The 13276-nt window shown below is 31.8% G+C and overlaps 1 protein-coding gene across 2 annotated transcripts; it reads left to right on the top strand.

The window, feature by feature from the left end:
* The first annotated feature begins 673 nt into the window (after positions 1-673).
* LOC138315452 (ankyrin repeat domain-containing protein SOWAHA-like) lies at positions 674-13276 on the top strand. Of its 2 annotated transcripts, none has more exons than XR_011207500.1 (7): positions 674-874; positions 7455-7516; positions 8127-8405; positions 11101-11163; positions 11593-11694; positions 12320-13014; positions 13187-13276. XR_011207500.1 is itself a non-coding variant. In XM_069256491.1 (7 exons), exons 1-7 carry the CDS (start codon positions 751-753, stop codon positions 12368-12370), a joined length of 843 nt encoding a protein of 280 aa, XP_069112592.1. In that variant the 5' UTR covers positions 700-750; the 3' UTR covers positions 12371-12463. The 2 variants fall into 2 exon arrangements, 1 of the variants encoding a protein (XP_069112592.1); XM_069256491.1 differs by lacking the exon at positions 13187-13276 and adding an exon at positions 9642-9803 and having other exon boundaries at positions 700-874; positions 12320-12463.

Raw genomic sequence — 13276 nt, 5'->3', positions numbered from 1 at the left:
ACGACGAGATTTGAAATTTATGTTCTAGACTAAATGTTTTATCAGTATACGCTTTAAAATTACTGTAAGTAGTCTAAATTTACACATATACAAGAACAACGCAATAAATGTACTGGTCCAATATATACTGTGTATGTTTTCAAGCGCACAGCACCGTCAGCAGTGACGTCACAAAACCTGACGCCAAAGATGACGGCACAGATTCGCGCGTATTTTTGATAGCATGGCATGTTGCCAAGTTTTCTCTGCATCTGATAAAAACAAGATTGAAGTATATTGAACTATTTCATTTGGATTATTTTTAATTCTTTCTAACTATTGATAGTATGTGCATGTCAGTGAAATATTTTATTGTTAATCTCGTAGAAAAATATAGACAATATAAAGTTATGATATTATAATCTTTTACATGTAGCTGCGCTCTTCTGAGGCTTTGCCTTAAATTCATATTATATATACTTTTGTACAGGTATTTTTTACAGTTAAATGACTATATCTATATTTCTAAGGCATGCGCCTTATTTTCATAGATTGTCCAAATCAGAGATTTAAATATCATACTATTTCTAAGGCATGCGCCTTATTTTCATACTATTTGTCCAAATCAGAGATTTAAATATCATACTATTTAAATCTCTGTCCAAATCTACTGTTAGAGTGAGCAATACGAATGGCCCTAATAGAACGCGGACTTTAAAACTGTGTCAATTCTGCGCTTAGAGCGTTTCAGTGAGACTGAATATTTTGAAAATGGCAGCTTCCGGGTTCACTTTGGAAGCTGTCAGAGATTTTATTGTACAAAAAGGGAACAAGGTGACAAATCACGAGCTTGTGACACGATTCAAGTCCGATTTAAATGATCCACAGTTTAAGAGTAAGTATTCAAATAATGAAAATGTCCCCCAGCTCACTATAAGCTTCCATAAAGTTCAACATAGTGGACTTGTCTTTTTTTAGCCTTTATTCACTGATCATGAATATAATGAGGTCCACTGAATGCACTTTGTAGCTTGAATAGCTATCCAAGGACTAAAACTAACACCAAATCATAACCGAACTACTCTAACTAAATGGAATTCGTCTGAATAATGTCTTCAACAGTCAACCCATGTCAACAGCTGGCCAAGGGTCAAGCTCATTGAAAACATTTTTATTATTATAACCGGAAACTACTTTCATCAACTCTATTTTCAAACTTGACATTTTCATATCAAATACAGATCAAGTTTAAATTAGATAAGAATGCATGAAAATCAGGAATGCGTTATCAGGTTGGGGAAAACCACAAACTTGCGTAGATTTAATTTATAAGTATTTAAGTATATAAAGCCCAATTGAAGTATGACTTTGTTATTGAAATACCGTATTTTTCCTATTAAGAGCGCCTCCTCTAATAAGGGCGCCCCCACGTTTTTTGCTGAAAAAATCTACTAATTTCATACATTTTTTGTGCCAGATTGTGACGATTTGTCTTTGCAGATGCTAATAAAATACTGTTTCACATCAGTTTGATGCTTAACATATATCTGATCATTCTGTATAAGAACTAAATTTATTTCATTGGACAACTTAGAACATCTTTGCCAAGTGTTTACACATAGAAACAGCGAGAACGCCATGTTCAAAACAAAACGTGTCATTTGAATGTCCCACACCCCGCACACGTGTGTGGATGAAGACTAACGGGCAACAACATTTTAGCGATGTCTATACAGGTTTTATGAATACTTACTGTATATCTATGACAAAGGTTCCTAAATAACATGAATGCTATCATTTCTAAGCGTTTTATAGTTTGCTCTTGTCGGTATTTCCCATCTGTCACACAACGAAAGTAGCGATCGAAAACATTGTCCGCCATTTTGGGTACGCATAGCAAACAAACCGGATAGCATGAAATGCCAAAATTCCCTGAAACTGACACATTTAATCAATGTTAAATGCTTCTGGTGCATACATTTCTTCATAGTTATGTAATTTCAATATTTACTTGACTTCAAAATGTTAGTTGGTGAAAATATTATAATCTAGTTACTTAAAACTGCCACAATATTAAGTTATTAGTGTGTTTGAGATCATTAACAAACTTTAAAGAGCAATCAGATAGCAGATACGTTGGCTTGCAATAATTACATTGTGAGTGAACTCGCAACATTTTGTTGGTAATCAGATCCAAGCTGATGGCTAATTATAAATAACAGTACGGTTAAAAATTCCACTAACCTTGTAGCTTGTTAGTTTTGCTGTAATAATATTACAAACCACTTACTGAATATTCTAAATATAGGACATTTTAGAACCCATCTTATAAATCCCACGTGTGTTTTGACTTTTTGCACACGGCCTGCAGCCGGGACACATGGCAGTTCCCTACGTAATGAGCATTATTAGATCTATAAGGAGTTTCATATGCAATTTTACTAGAAATATGAAGATTTGTTAAAATATCTAATGTAAAGACATACTAGTCAAGTGAATGTTGATGCAATTTGAAGAATATTTGTTTTGTTTTTAAGTAGATACAGACGCATTGTTGATGATATATAGATCGGTTTAGCTAACTAGCCATTTAGTTTCATTAAGCTGGATGAGGGAGGCCAGAGCGTAGCATCCAGTACCAATTTACCTGTGGATTTGGTGACAGTACTCGAGTCTATAAATAACACGGCTACAGTACACTCATTCAATACATCGATATACACGCGTCATTCTCAGTTGGGTTAGCATATCTGTAATTGATTTGGTTAATTTAGTTTTGCGTCCTATCAACAGCAAGGGTCATCATGTTATATTATCCCCCAATGTTATATGTTATTATATTAATTATTTGACTACATTTTAGATCTAATGACTTTTAACAGTGAGCCGGCCAGTGTCTAGTACAAGCGTTATACGTAGTGCTAGATCTAGTATTGTACGTATTTTCTTATAAACTTCGAATCCGATTGTAAATAATAAACTTGATTGTTAGCAAAGTCAATCAGATCATCTTCATTAGTACCCTAAATGTTTTTATATCGCAAGTATTCGTTCTACTTGCGCGACGGAAGTTTTTCAGTTTTACAAAAAGCTAGCGGCTATGCTAGGCCTAGTGAAAGATTAAGTTTTGCGACCATGACAGTAAATACTGCAATATTTTTCCAAAATTAAATATCTACAGTAATGTTGTAACCGTTATAGTCAATGTTTACATTACGGTAGCATACATTACGGTAGCTGTTCAATCAGATCGTTTATATTAACAGAAGCATATATACATATTTATATATGTTTCTGATATTAAATTTCTTCAGCTGAAGTACGAGATGAAGTAAACAAAATCCTAACTTCCGCAGTATGTATCCTTGCGATAACAAAACCAAAACATATATCTGATTTAATGTGATACATGATGGTCACCATTTTGAGGGGAAATTGCCCCGATCTTTTGACAGTGTACCAAGGATTTGTAACTACGTCCTTGGTCAAGCAGACACATGTTTTATGCATCAAACTTTCCATTACAATGATTATAATACATAAATGGTCAACTTACGCTTAATCAGATATTTGTATTTTTTTATCAAGACATTGGGACAGAAAATCGAGTGCTCTGTCTCCAACGCATGCAGTATTGTACGGGAGATACCTCTAAGTACAGATGGTCAATACAAAAAAGTTAAATACAGTATTATTAATTAATGTAAAACAGAAAAGATATATGTATTAATATTTTGGGCATTAAAAATAAAATATGGAATAAAATGAAATATAAAATACAATGTAGGCTTATATGAAATAATATTATTTTTCCATCAATTATTTTTAAAGTTAATGACATTGCTTTTACTAGATTAAAGATATCTATGATTTGTATTTTAATGAGAGTCAGTAAAAGGTAAATAATAGTTTCTTGAAATGAAATGAAACAAGTAGTTTATCTTGTTACATGTAATTTATTCTATTTACATCTTAGGAATCATGATTCAATATTAAAATTGATATTTCAAGTCATTGTTTGATTAAAGTGAATAGTCGGGCAAAGAAAACCAGTCTAAATGCGTTCATTGGCCTTCCAAAAGTTCTCACATATTAATACGACGGTCAAGTTCTGCTTAGTTTCCCAGTTCTGACCATTAAAGTAAAGAAAAGTTGAAAGCATTGAAAGCGAGGCTGCGTGGAAATGTAACCACGGACATAGTGAGCCGGGAGGACGTTTTAGAATTTCCATACTTTAAATTAATTTCTTCGTACGCAGACAGATTTTGACGAGAGATTTTATTTTTCCATTTCATAAGAAATTATACTGGATACATTCACACCATTTTTACCGACTTTAGCCATCCTTGCCCGACTGTTCACTTTAATATTTTTTTCAAATATTACTTGAGAAGTGCATTTAAAAAAATAAATATTTTTCATAAGAGAAAGATACACTTTCATATGGATAACTAATACAGTGATTATTATTTTCATTATTGCATATATATTTTTTACCAATTATATCTTTGTGTTGATTTTAATATTTAACAACTTATATTGGCCTATAATCTCCAGTTTGGAAAAAAATAAGCCAATGGTTCATTTCTAATTTACTAGCATTCAGCCCTTGATAAGTATGGTTATACATGACTGTAAAGTATAATCAATGTACTGTATACATAACAATTAACATTAATCAATAGAAACTAAAAGGTATTAAGCGAATGCAAGTAAATAACATACATGTAGTACAAATTAAATAATGAGAATACAACAAATATCTGACATAACATAGTTGCCCAGTAATTAATAGCTACAACTAAAACAATCAATTTATATCCATTCTGTTAAAAAAATTTAAGCTCTTTTGTGCAAAATGTACTTACGTGTTTGATTTTAATTAATGACAGTCAAGTAAATTAGTTTATTCTATCAATATATTGACAGCATATAAACTTGGATGCCTCTTGACGTTTCTTTTAAATTTTAGGAAGTACATTTTTGAATACATTTATTCAGGAAATACAGTATACTGTACAAACTTTAAGAAACATGTGGACATTGATATTTTGGGTTTTTTGTGGTATGGTATGTATATTTCATAAATCAATGAAATGTTATATATATCTTCATACCTGGTACTATTTGTCTATCAATTGTCTAAATCTATCTATATATCTGTTCATCCACTAACTTTGATTATTTTGATTTCATCATTTCATAGTATAAGATTATTCTATTGCAGCTCACATGGATGTTCTCTGAACAAAATATGTACATGTATGTAAAAAGATCAGATTTAGATAGTCCTTTTTTTCCTTTTTCTTTTTTGCACTCAAAATTGAGATGCCAGTCCTGTCAAAATCTGTGATGTAAGTGAGTTTGATTTCATGGTCAACTGTTATGGTCATTTAGTTAAAGTGTCTATATAAATTTAGAATATTTTTTAGATGAATAGCTTGTGAGGATATATTGAAGTCATAAGTCAAGGCCATTTGAATTACATTTTCCTTTAAACAAAATTTCCTCAAAACCATATAACTACGAGGTCTAAACAGATATACACATATCTCTATATGATCAATAAATAAGAGGCTTAATTACAGCCCTGTCTGCCAGCTTATAACATGCTGGGATGAATGACTGCAAAACAGGTTCAAATGAATAAACTTTACCTTAACTAAAGGTCACATGAATTACTTTTAATTGACTTCTTGTCATTAGTTCAGATGACCTTATACATTATTAGAACTGTAGTATTAAATATAATACAAAGTATAGGGCTTCAAAGTATGTCCAAATAATTTAATCAGTTGCATTGACCTCTATTCAAAGTCATAGGGTTCAAATAAGCTATTTGTAACAACTTCTTGTTAATATTACAGCTAAGAGTACTGGTATTTAACCAGTGTTATGCTTATATTTTAAGTGAATCCAAATTTGTCCTGGTAGCAAGTGACCAATGCATTCTGTTGGACCCTTGTTTTTTTCTTTCAATCACAATGAATCTTTGTAATGTATATATAAAAATAACAAAAGTATAAAATATCCAAGGAGTTTAACAAAGGACTTAAAAGGGCGTGGTTATGAGGTAATTTCGAGGAGTACAGATGGCAGAAAAGGTCAGTCTATATGTCTGGTGACAGTTAACTTAAGAAACCTGATGTGCTGTTTGCCATAATTTGAATGCGTTAACACTTCCTTTCGGTTAAGATTATTGGAGAATATCGGTATGTGAATGAACTTTGAGGAAGCTGTTCTATGCTTTATCTTAATTAACAAAATACCATATAGGTTTGAAATTGGGACCATTACATGTCTTTTTCATGAATTTGAATAACACCTCCTTCAGTACCTTCAGTACTTTGATTGTTATGTTTCATTGTTAAATAAATGTGCTATGGGAAAAGCTAATTTTAAAGCAATTTCATCTATTTTTAGTAACAAATCCATACTCCAATTGCGGTATAATACTCTAGTTTGCGTATAATATGCAAGTTTGTGTGTTTCCCCGACCTGATTATATTGTATAGCTTAATGTTTTAGGATGTATGAATGAATAAAACTATTCTTCTGTTTCCCATATTATTTTTATGTGAAATCGCAGAGAGAAAAGTCATACTTACCACAGTAAAAAAATAAATAAGCTATCTTATATACATGTAATTAGTAATGTACAGAAGACACTCTTGTAATCTTCAAATGAAGACTTTTATGGCCTGTAGTCGGTAAGTTTTTGTCTCCTTCATTGTTACTATGACAAAGTCTAGGAGTGAATAATACAGATGTTAACCCTTTGAACATTGATGATATGGTTTGCCTTCAAAAACCTCCAAACCCTAGAAGGATGATCTGGGTAAAGATAAAACCTATAGACCAGTCACACTATTCTTTCTTTACATTGCCTGAAATATTCTGGAACTCTTTTAGCTAATTATTTTGCTATCAAGAGAGAAGAATGGAAACATCTATATCAATTATAGAAATTTTAAACTGAGACAGATACTTAGCTGATAATCAAATCGGTCCAGTCTCACTGCAATAATCTAAATAAAAAGAAAAGAAATTACCTGCACCTTCACTGTATATAATTTGAATTAGAATATTGAACTTAGATTGGATAAAGTGAAAACCAACAAATAATTGCACGTAAAACCAATATTATAACTTAACAAAGTGGAACATTAATATTTTTATTCATTTGATATATAACCATATGAAATAATTATATAAACAATATCTATATATTGTGAATTATGGAATCATGTAGCTGCCCACGGATTTCAGGATTTACATGCCTTTATACACAAATATGATTATAATTTAAATTGTCGTAACAGGATTGATCAAACGTCCCATAGCCATTAAAAAATCTCACAGTCTTGATAAGTGCTTTATAAAGTTACAAATAGTTGTATAATCTCTAAGTTTTTGTTTGTATCTGTGTCTAAAATGCATGAAACATGCAATAATTTTTTGTTTTTCTTTTTTAGGTAAAAACAGGGAAAATTTTAAAGACTTTGTAAATACTCTTGCTACTATCAAAGTAGATGATGTAAGTATGTTTTGTAAAAGGTTTCTTACAAGTTCAGTGTGTTTTACATCATATGCAAATACTTGCCCTACATCTAATGACGTAAATGTCATATGCAGCAGAAATTCAATATTATACCTGGGCTCAGTTTTACAAATACAAATTTCCCATGAAGCTGACCCTGTTCTTCTTCAATTAGGGGAGTTGATCCTATTCCATTCTTTCACCAGACAATGATAGATATATGTTTTTAACATGTAATTTATATAATGGACTAATTATAATATGGGGTGAGTTGTTGGCTCTCTAAAATGGCCAATAGAACAATAAAGCAAAACCAAATTTGATGTGACTGTTATATATATCTGTAAGTGAAAAATATCACGTTATGATAACCATTTTGGTATAACTTTGTTGGAAGAATTTTTCATTGTAAATATGATGTGGCAATTTGGAATTGCCTGAAATAAAATTTCATGTAATTTATAATCTATTATCTAAGATTTTTTTAAAGATGACACATTGATATCAAAGCCTCACTCTATCAGCAATTTATTCCCACACAATTTACTGTAAGTAGTTATTCAACTCGTAAACGACACTGGCTGTGATACTGGTATTTACTCCATAGCGTGGTGAAAAGGTTTTGGTGCTGAAAAAGAAATTCAGACCTGACTCTACAGAGCAAAATGAAAAGTCAAATGAAAATCAAGATCCACGGAACGATATACGGGCTCGCTCCGAACCTCCGGCGGCCAACCCAGCAAGTTCAGACCATGTGGATGGAGGTGGAATGTCAAAAGTACGGAGTGAGAATAATATCACCTCAAGGGAGACAACTCCAGAAATGGGTATGACAGGAAGTGCCAGTATGGGAACGATATCAGTGTCCTCAGCAGCATCATCCACGGTAATTTATTCACAAAGACATAATATTATGACTTTTTTAGACTTAAGCTTCCATAATGATTGTCCAGGTACTCAGATTTCATATAAAAAAGATGCATTAATATAGTACAGACTTGGCCATTTAGCCCTTGAATTGCATCATCTATTTTCAAACTCATTCCGATACACATTTGTTTTTAGAATAAAATTACCTCGTTATTTACCATATTAGTTAAAATCGGTGTTACCTCTGTCAAATAATATTTGCATCTTGTCATTTGAATAACTGTACGGAGAGTATGATGTGTGTTTGAATGTTAGTTTAATGAAAACCCCATTATATCGTGTAAAATTACTCAGTATGCAACGTGCATGTATGTTTCATGTTTTCAATGCATGTTTGATGATAGTATTTCATGTTGAGATTAATAAAAAATCAGTTCATATACATGGTTGTGAAATTGGTATACATTTGATTTTGGTATACATGTATTTAAATATGAAAAAAAGCTTTGAAAATCAATAGTATATGTAAGATTGAATATTAGAATTCCCAAAAGTAAGGTCATTTATGAATTACCTTAGGCTAAAATGCTAATGTTCTAGTGGTAACACAAGTATTGAAATCTTCAGAAATCTAATAAGTCAAAAAATTATCAACAACAAAACAAAAGTCAGTACAATATATATATATACATACACATGTTTTACATTCTGCCTGTGATCAATGCACTGGTTCGTGGTATTATGCACATACTCATTACTGCACAATGCTTCTGTTGTTACAGTTTACATACCTTGGATATTTGGTTAAAAGACAAATATATTTTGCTTACTGGAATAATGTTAAAGTCTTTTCATCTGCCACAAGTGATGGCATAGGAGTACGCTGGCTTATATGTAGCTTATCTGTAATATATAATCATAGTAATTATACTCAATTATAATCAAAGAAAATTTATTTATTAAAGAGGATGTTTACCAAGAGCCTTTCATAATTTTTTTGTACTTTAAGAGTTATTGATGTGATGCTTTAATAGAATGAAGAAAAGATTTGATGCCATGTATGTAACATATGTACAGTAATTACACAGAATCAACATCATCTTGTCATTATATACCTCCCAAATGTTTGTATACCATGTCCACTGTCCACCATACGTCTTAAAAGCAATTAAGAAACTTGTGCATTATTAATTAATCAGTACTGGGATTACTTATGACCTTTGGGCGGTTTTGTACCCGTTTGACCTTGCAGGTGTCTCGTGGTTCCCAGCAGTCGGTCGCCTCCAGCACAGACTTGGACGACGCTGTAAATGCCTCTGTCATCAGCGTCAAGGACCGTGCCAAACATTTGAATCGTATGGAGACAGAGTCAGAGTTACAGCGAATCAGCCACCATAAAAAGAAAGATATACGAGTCAGTTTTATACTAACTGGGGGTTTGTCAGATTACAGTATTAGGGCTCATGTTGATTTCAAAATTAACCATAGACTAAGAAGCTTTAACATTTCAAGAAACTGTCTTACATATAGGTAAAGTTCTTAGATACATAGGATTTCAAGGGTAATAGAGTAATTCATAGTTATATTACTACGTGTATGGTATAGAATGTGGGTATCACTCAATTGGGAGGACTATATCCTTGTAACTTTGATAGACTCTACTATACATCTCTGATATAAGGATTTAGAGTATGGTTTGCAAACTGAAGTTTAAAAAGAGGCGTGCTGTATATGAAAGCATAACTTCATTAAAATTACTGTTTGTTTTTTTTTGCTATTTTAGTTAAAAAGATATTTTGCATTAAAATTAACAGTTCAAACTATTTGCAAAATAACAGCTGTATTCAGTTTGCTTCATGATGGTTGATAACTTAATTTATCACAGGGCTGAAATTAAATGGCTGCTTAAAATTCTAATTCCAAGTCTAATGAGATATTAACAATTTTACTTGATTTGTTGGTTTTAACCTATTCTGCATGATAAGCTGCATGCCATATTTTATCATTTTGTGTTAGTAGAATACTTTAAATGTTTAGAGCAATAGATAAACCCATAATTGTTGTGACCATATATAGATCAGACAAAGTATGTCCTTGAGAACATGAAGAGAATCAAAGCATCAGCAATATAACTACAATGTATTCTGAAACTTCATTAAAATTCTTGTGCTTTTGTATTTGATGAAGAAAACCTTCAAAAGAGAACACATTATCAGAATTGAATTATACTGAAAGCATTTATGTAGTACATAACATAATATATATATAATTTAAAAGTTCATTTTTTATGCACAATTATTTGGTCTTTGGATATTTATTGTTTGAATTTTAGTTTGAGGTTTTGAGGGAAGGAAATACGGTTTATCAAAAATTTAAAAAAAGTTTACTGTATATACTACATATATATAAAGGAAAAACTAAAGGTTAAGTGTTGTGTAGGTATTTACTCTGGAACTACTAAGGATATACTTATTTGGCAGTTTTATCTAACAGTAATATCAAACAGATACATAATTATATCCTTGATTTGATTTTGTTTTCCTATATCCATGCTCGTTACACTAACAATAAACTTTTTTTTTTCTTCTTCAAAAGCATGCTTTTTTATCAAGAATAATCAGTTTACTAAAAGTACATACAACCTAGCAAATTGTGTTTTTCTGTTAGGAATTACACATTTTTAAATTCTGTATGATAATCATTATTTTCAGTCACGTGATCGAGAGAGAGATATTGACGAAGATTCCCACTCATCCGGTTCTGGCTATACATCAGTAAGTTTTTCTTAATCCACTGTTCTCATCCTTCGTTTTGGCAAAAACTCTCTGAACCCTTATATATTGTATACAAGTGTAGAGAATTAATCAAAAAGTTTCATTTGTATCAAACAAGAAAACAATAATCCCCCCCCCCCCTTGACTGTATCATGCAATGTAAACTCATCAGGATCTGCCTGTCTTATACAGTACAGTGGTGTCTTGAATCCAGTGCTTTTGTCCTTCTTTTTTGTCCAATAAACTTAAACCTGCTCAGATTCTGTAAATGATTTTTGAAAAATTCATCCATTTGTAATAGATACTGTTGATTATCTCCCCTGGACTGCAGAGTCAATGTCTGTAGAAAATTAGATTAAAATTCTATAACCATTCCTGTACATCCATGATACTCCAGAATATTTTTTAATGCTGATCTAATGCTCACAGCTGGAGCCCCATGAGAGAGAATGGTTGGTTGTCTGTGCCACTGGAGACTACCATCCCATGCATAAACTGCTCTCCAAAAATCCTGAGCTGGTCAGGGTGAGGGTAAGTATATAACATCTGAAGGGCAGATTTCTAGAATTTGTTGGTTAATTTCATGTCAGATTCATCTTTCAGCCTTAAATGAATAAAAATAAAGCCTGGTTTAGGATTTGAGAACCATTTTATCTCACGATCATATTACAGATGCAGGGTAAGCCTCGGTGACAGTCAGAATATGGTATTCGACCTTATAGGCGCCCAGGGCATTTAAAAAAATTGCCAAAAATGAAAAGGTGCTTAATAAGATAAAATTATTACAAACCTATACAGTTTTGGTCTTTATTTATGGCTGGGCAATTGAAATTGAGGCCTAAAAAGGGGGAGGGTGCTTATAGGGACATGATCGCTTATTAGGTCGAATACTGTAAGTCAGTTCTACAATACAAAATACAAAACACTACTTATATACTTGACACAAGATGTCACTTATATAAACTATTATAACATTAATTCTACATTTTGTTTTTAATCAATTTCAGGGATATGTAAAAATAAAAGTGTGTTTCCTTATTTCTCAGTCAATGTTCTGTTTCCTGTTTGCCTTTTTTGCTTCATTTATTTAGTTGTGATGGAAGAATTTTCTAATTATTTTTAATTCCATTCCTTTGCATCCTGTTCCATTGGAAAGGACTTCACCAATGTAAGTAAATGTAGTCTTAATTTTATCTATGATTTGTGAATCATCCATATCTTAAACATCTTTGACAGCTAGAAATTCTGCAAATATCTAAGCTTTTGAAGCACTAACCACCTGGAAGTATTTCTTGATTCTCGTAATTTTCTTACGTAAACATGGAATATGAAATGGTCTAACACAAGGAAGTTATTATCTCCCTTGACTGTTGTTTTTGATGACAAATTATACATTTGTTTTGTGTATTATACATTTTTTTTTTTTCATGTTCCTCAATCTCCAGGGTGTAAGTATAAAAAAGTTCTGTTACTATAACATAACTGACAAATATGACATATCTGTAAATGAATTTATTTGGCCATAAACATATAATTATGTTCTGTGTACTTGTCAGAATGTATATTATATCATAAGAGAAGCATTATGATTGATATAATTTGAAATAGAGTCTATGGTAAACATAATGTACCAAGAGTACTATGTCATTATGAAATGAGTTACCGATAGTTGGTAACCACCTCTATGTAACTGCACCTATAGCTAGACTCCGCCAGCTACGGCGAGTGTTCTTTTAGCATGTCATTAAAATGCCTTGTATACTTTTATGTTAATGAACCTTCAAATATCAATGCTGACACCTTGTATCTGTTTCATGTTCACTGCTTACTTGGATTGGATCACATCAGTATGTAAGTATACTAATCAGAGAAATGATAAGTATCAGATCAGAATCAATTTATTTAATAAATTAAGTCATTGCTTTCCCTGAAATTTCATAATGAACTGTCCCATTTGAACTAGAAGAGTTCAAATGTATTTTCAGAGGTGAAAGAGTTCATAGATATTTTCTGTTGTTTACAGACAGCCGTGCATTGGGCAGCTAAACATGGCAACCCAGAAGTTTTAAAACTAGTCCTAGGCAAAAACAGTACTGACATTAACAAAAGAACG

Source organism: Argopecten irradians, chromosome 2, assembly GCF_041381155.1.
Source record: "Argopecten irradians isolate NY chromosome 2, Ai_NY, whole genome shotgun sequence".
Taxonomy (NCBI): domain Eukaryota; kingdom Metazoa; phylum Mollusca; class Bivalvia; order Pectinida; family Pectinidae; genus Argopecten; species Argopecten irradians.
The sequence above is the reverse complement of the archived record's forward strand: the minus strand, read 5'-3'. Positions and strand labels throughout refer to the sequence as shown.

Coding starts and splice junctions, on each gene's coding strand:
- LOC138315452 (XM_069256491.1), top strand. CDS start 751: ATGGCAGCTTCCGGGTTCACTTTGGAAGCTGTCAGAGATTTTATTGTA. Junction 8,406..9,641: donor CCTCAGCAGCATCATCCACG/GTAATTTATTCA, acceptor TTGACCTTGCAG/GTGTCTCGTGGTTCCCAGCA. Junction 9,804..11,100: donor ATAAAAAGAAAGATATACGA/GTCAGTTTTATA, acceptor CATTATTTTCAG/TCACGTGATCGAGAGAGAGA.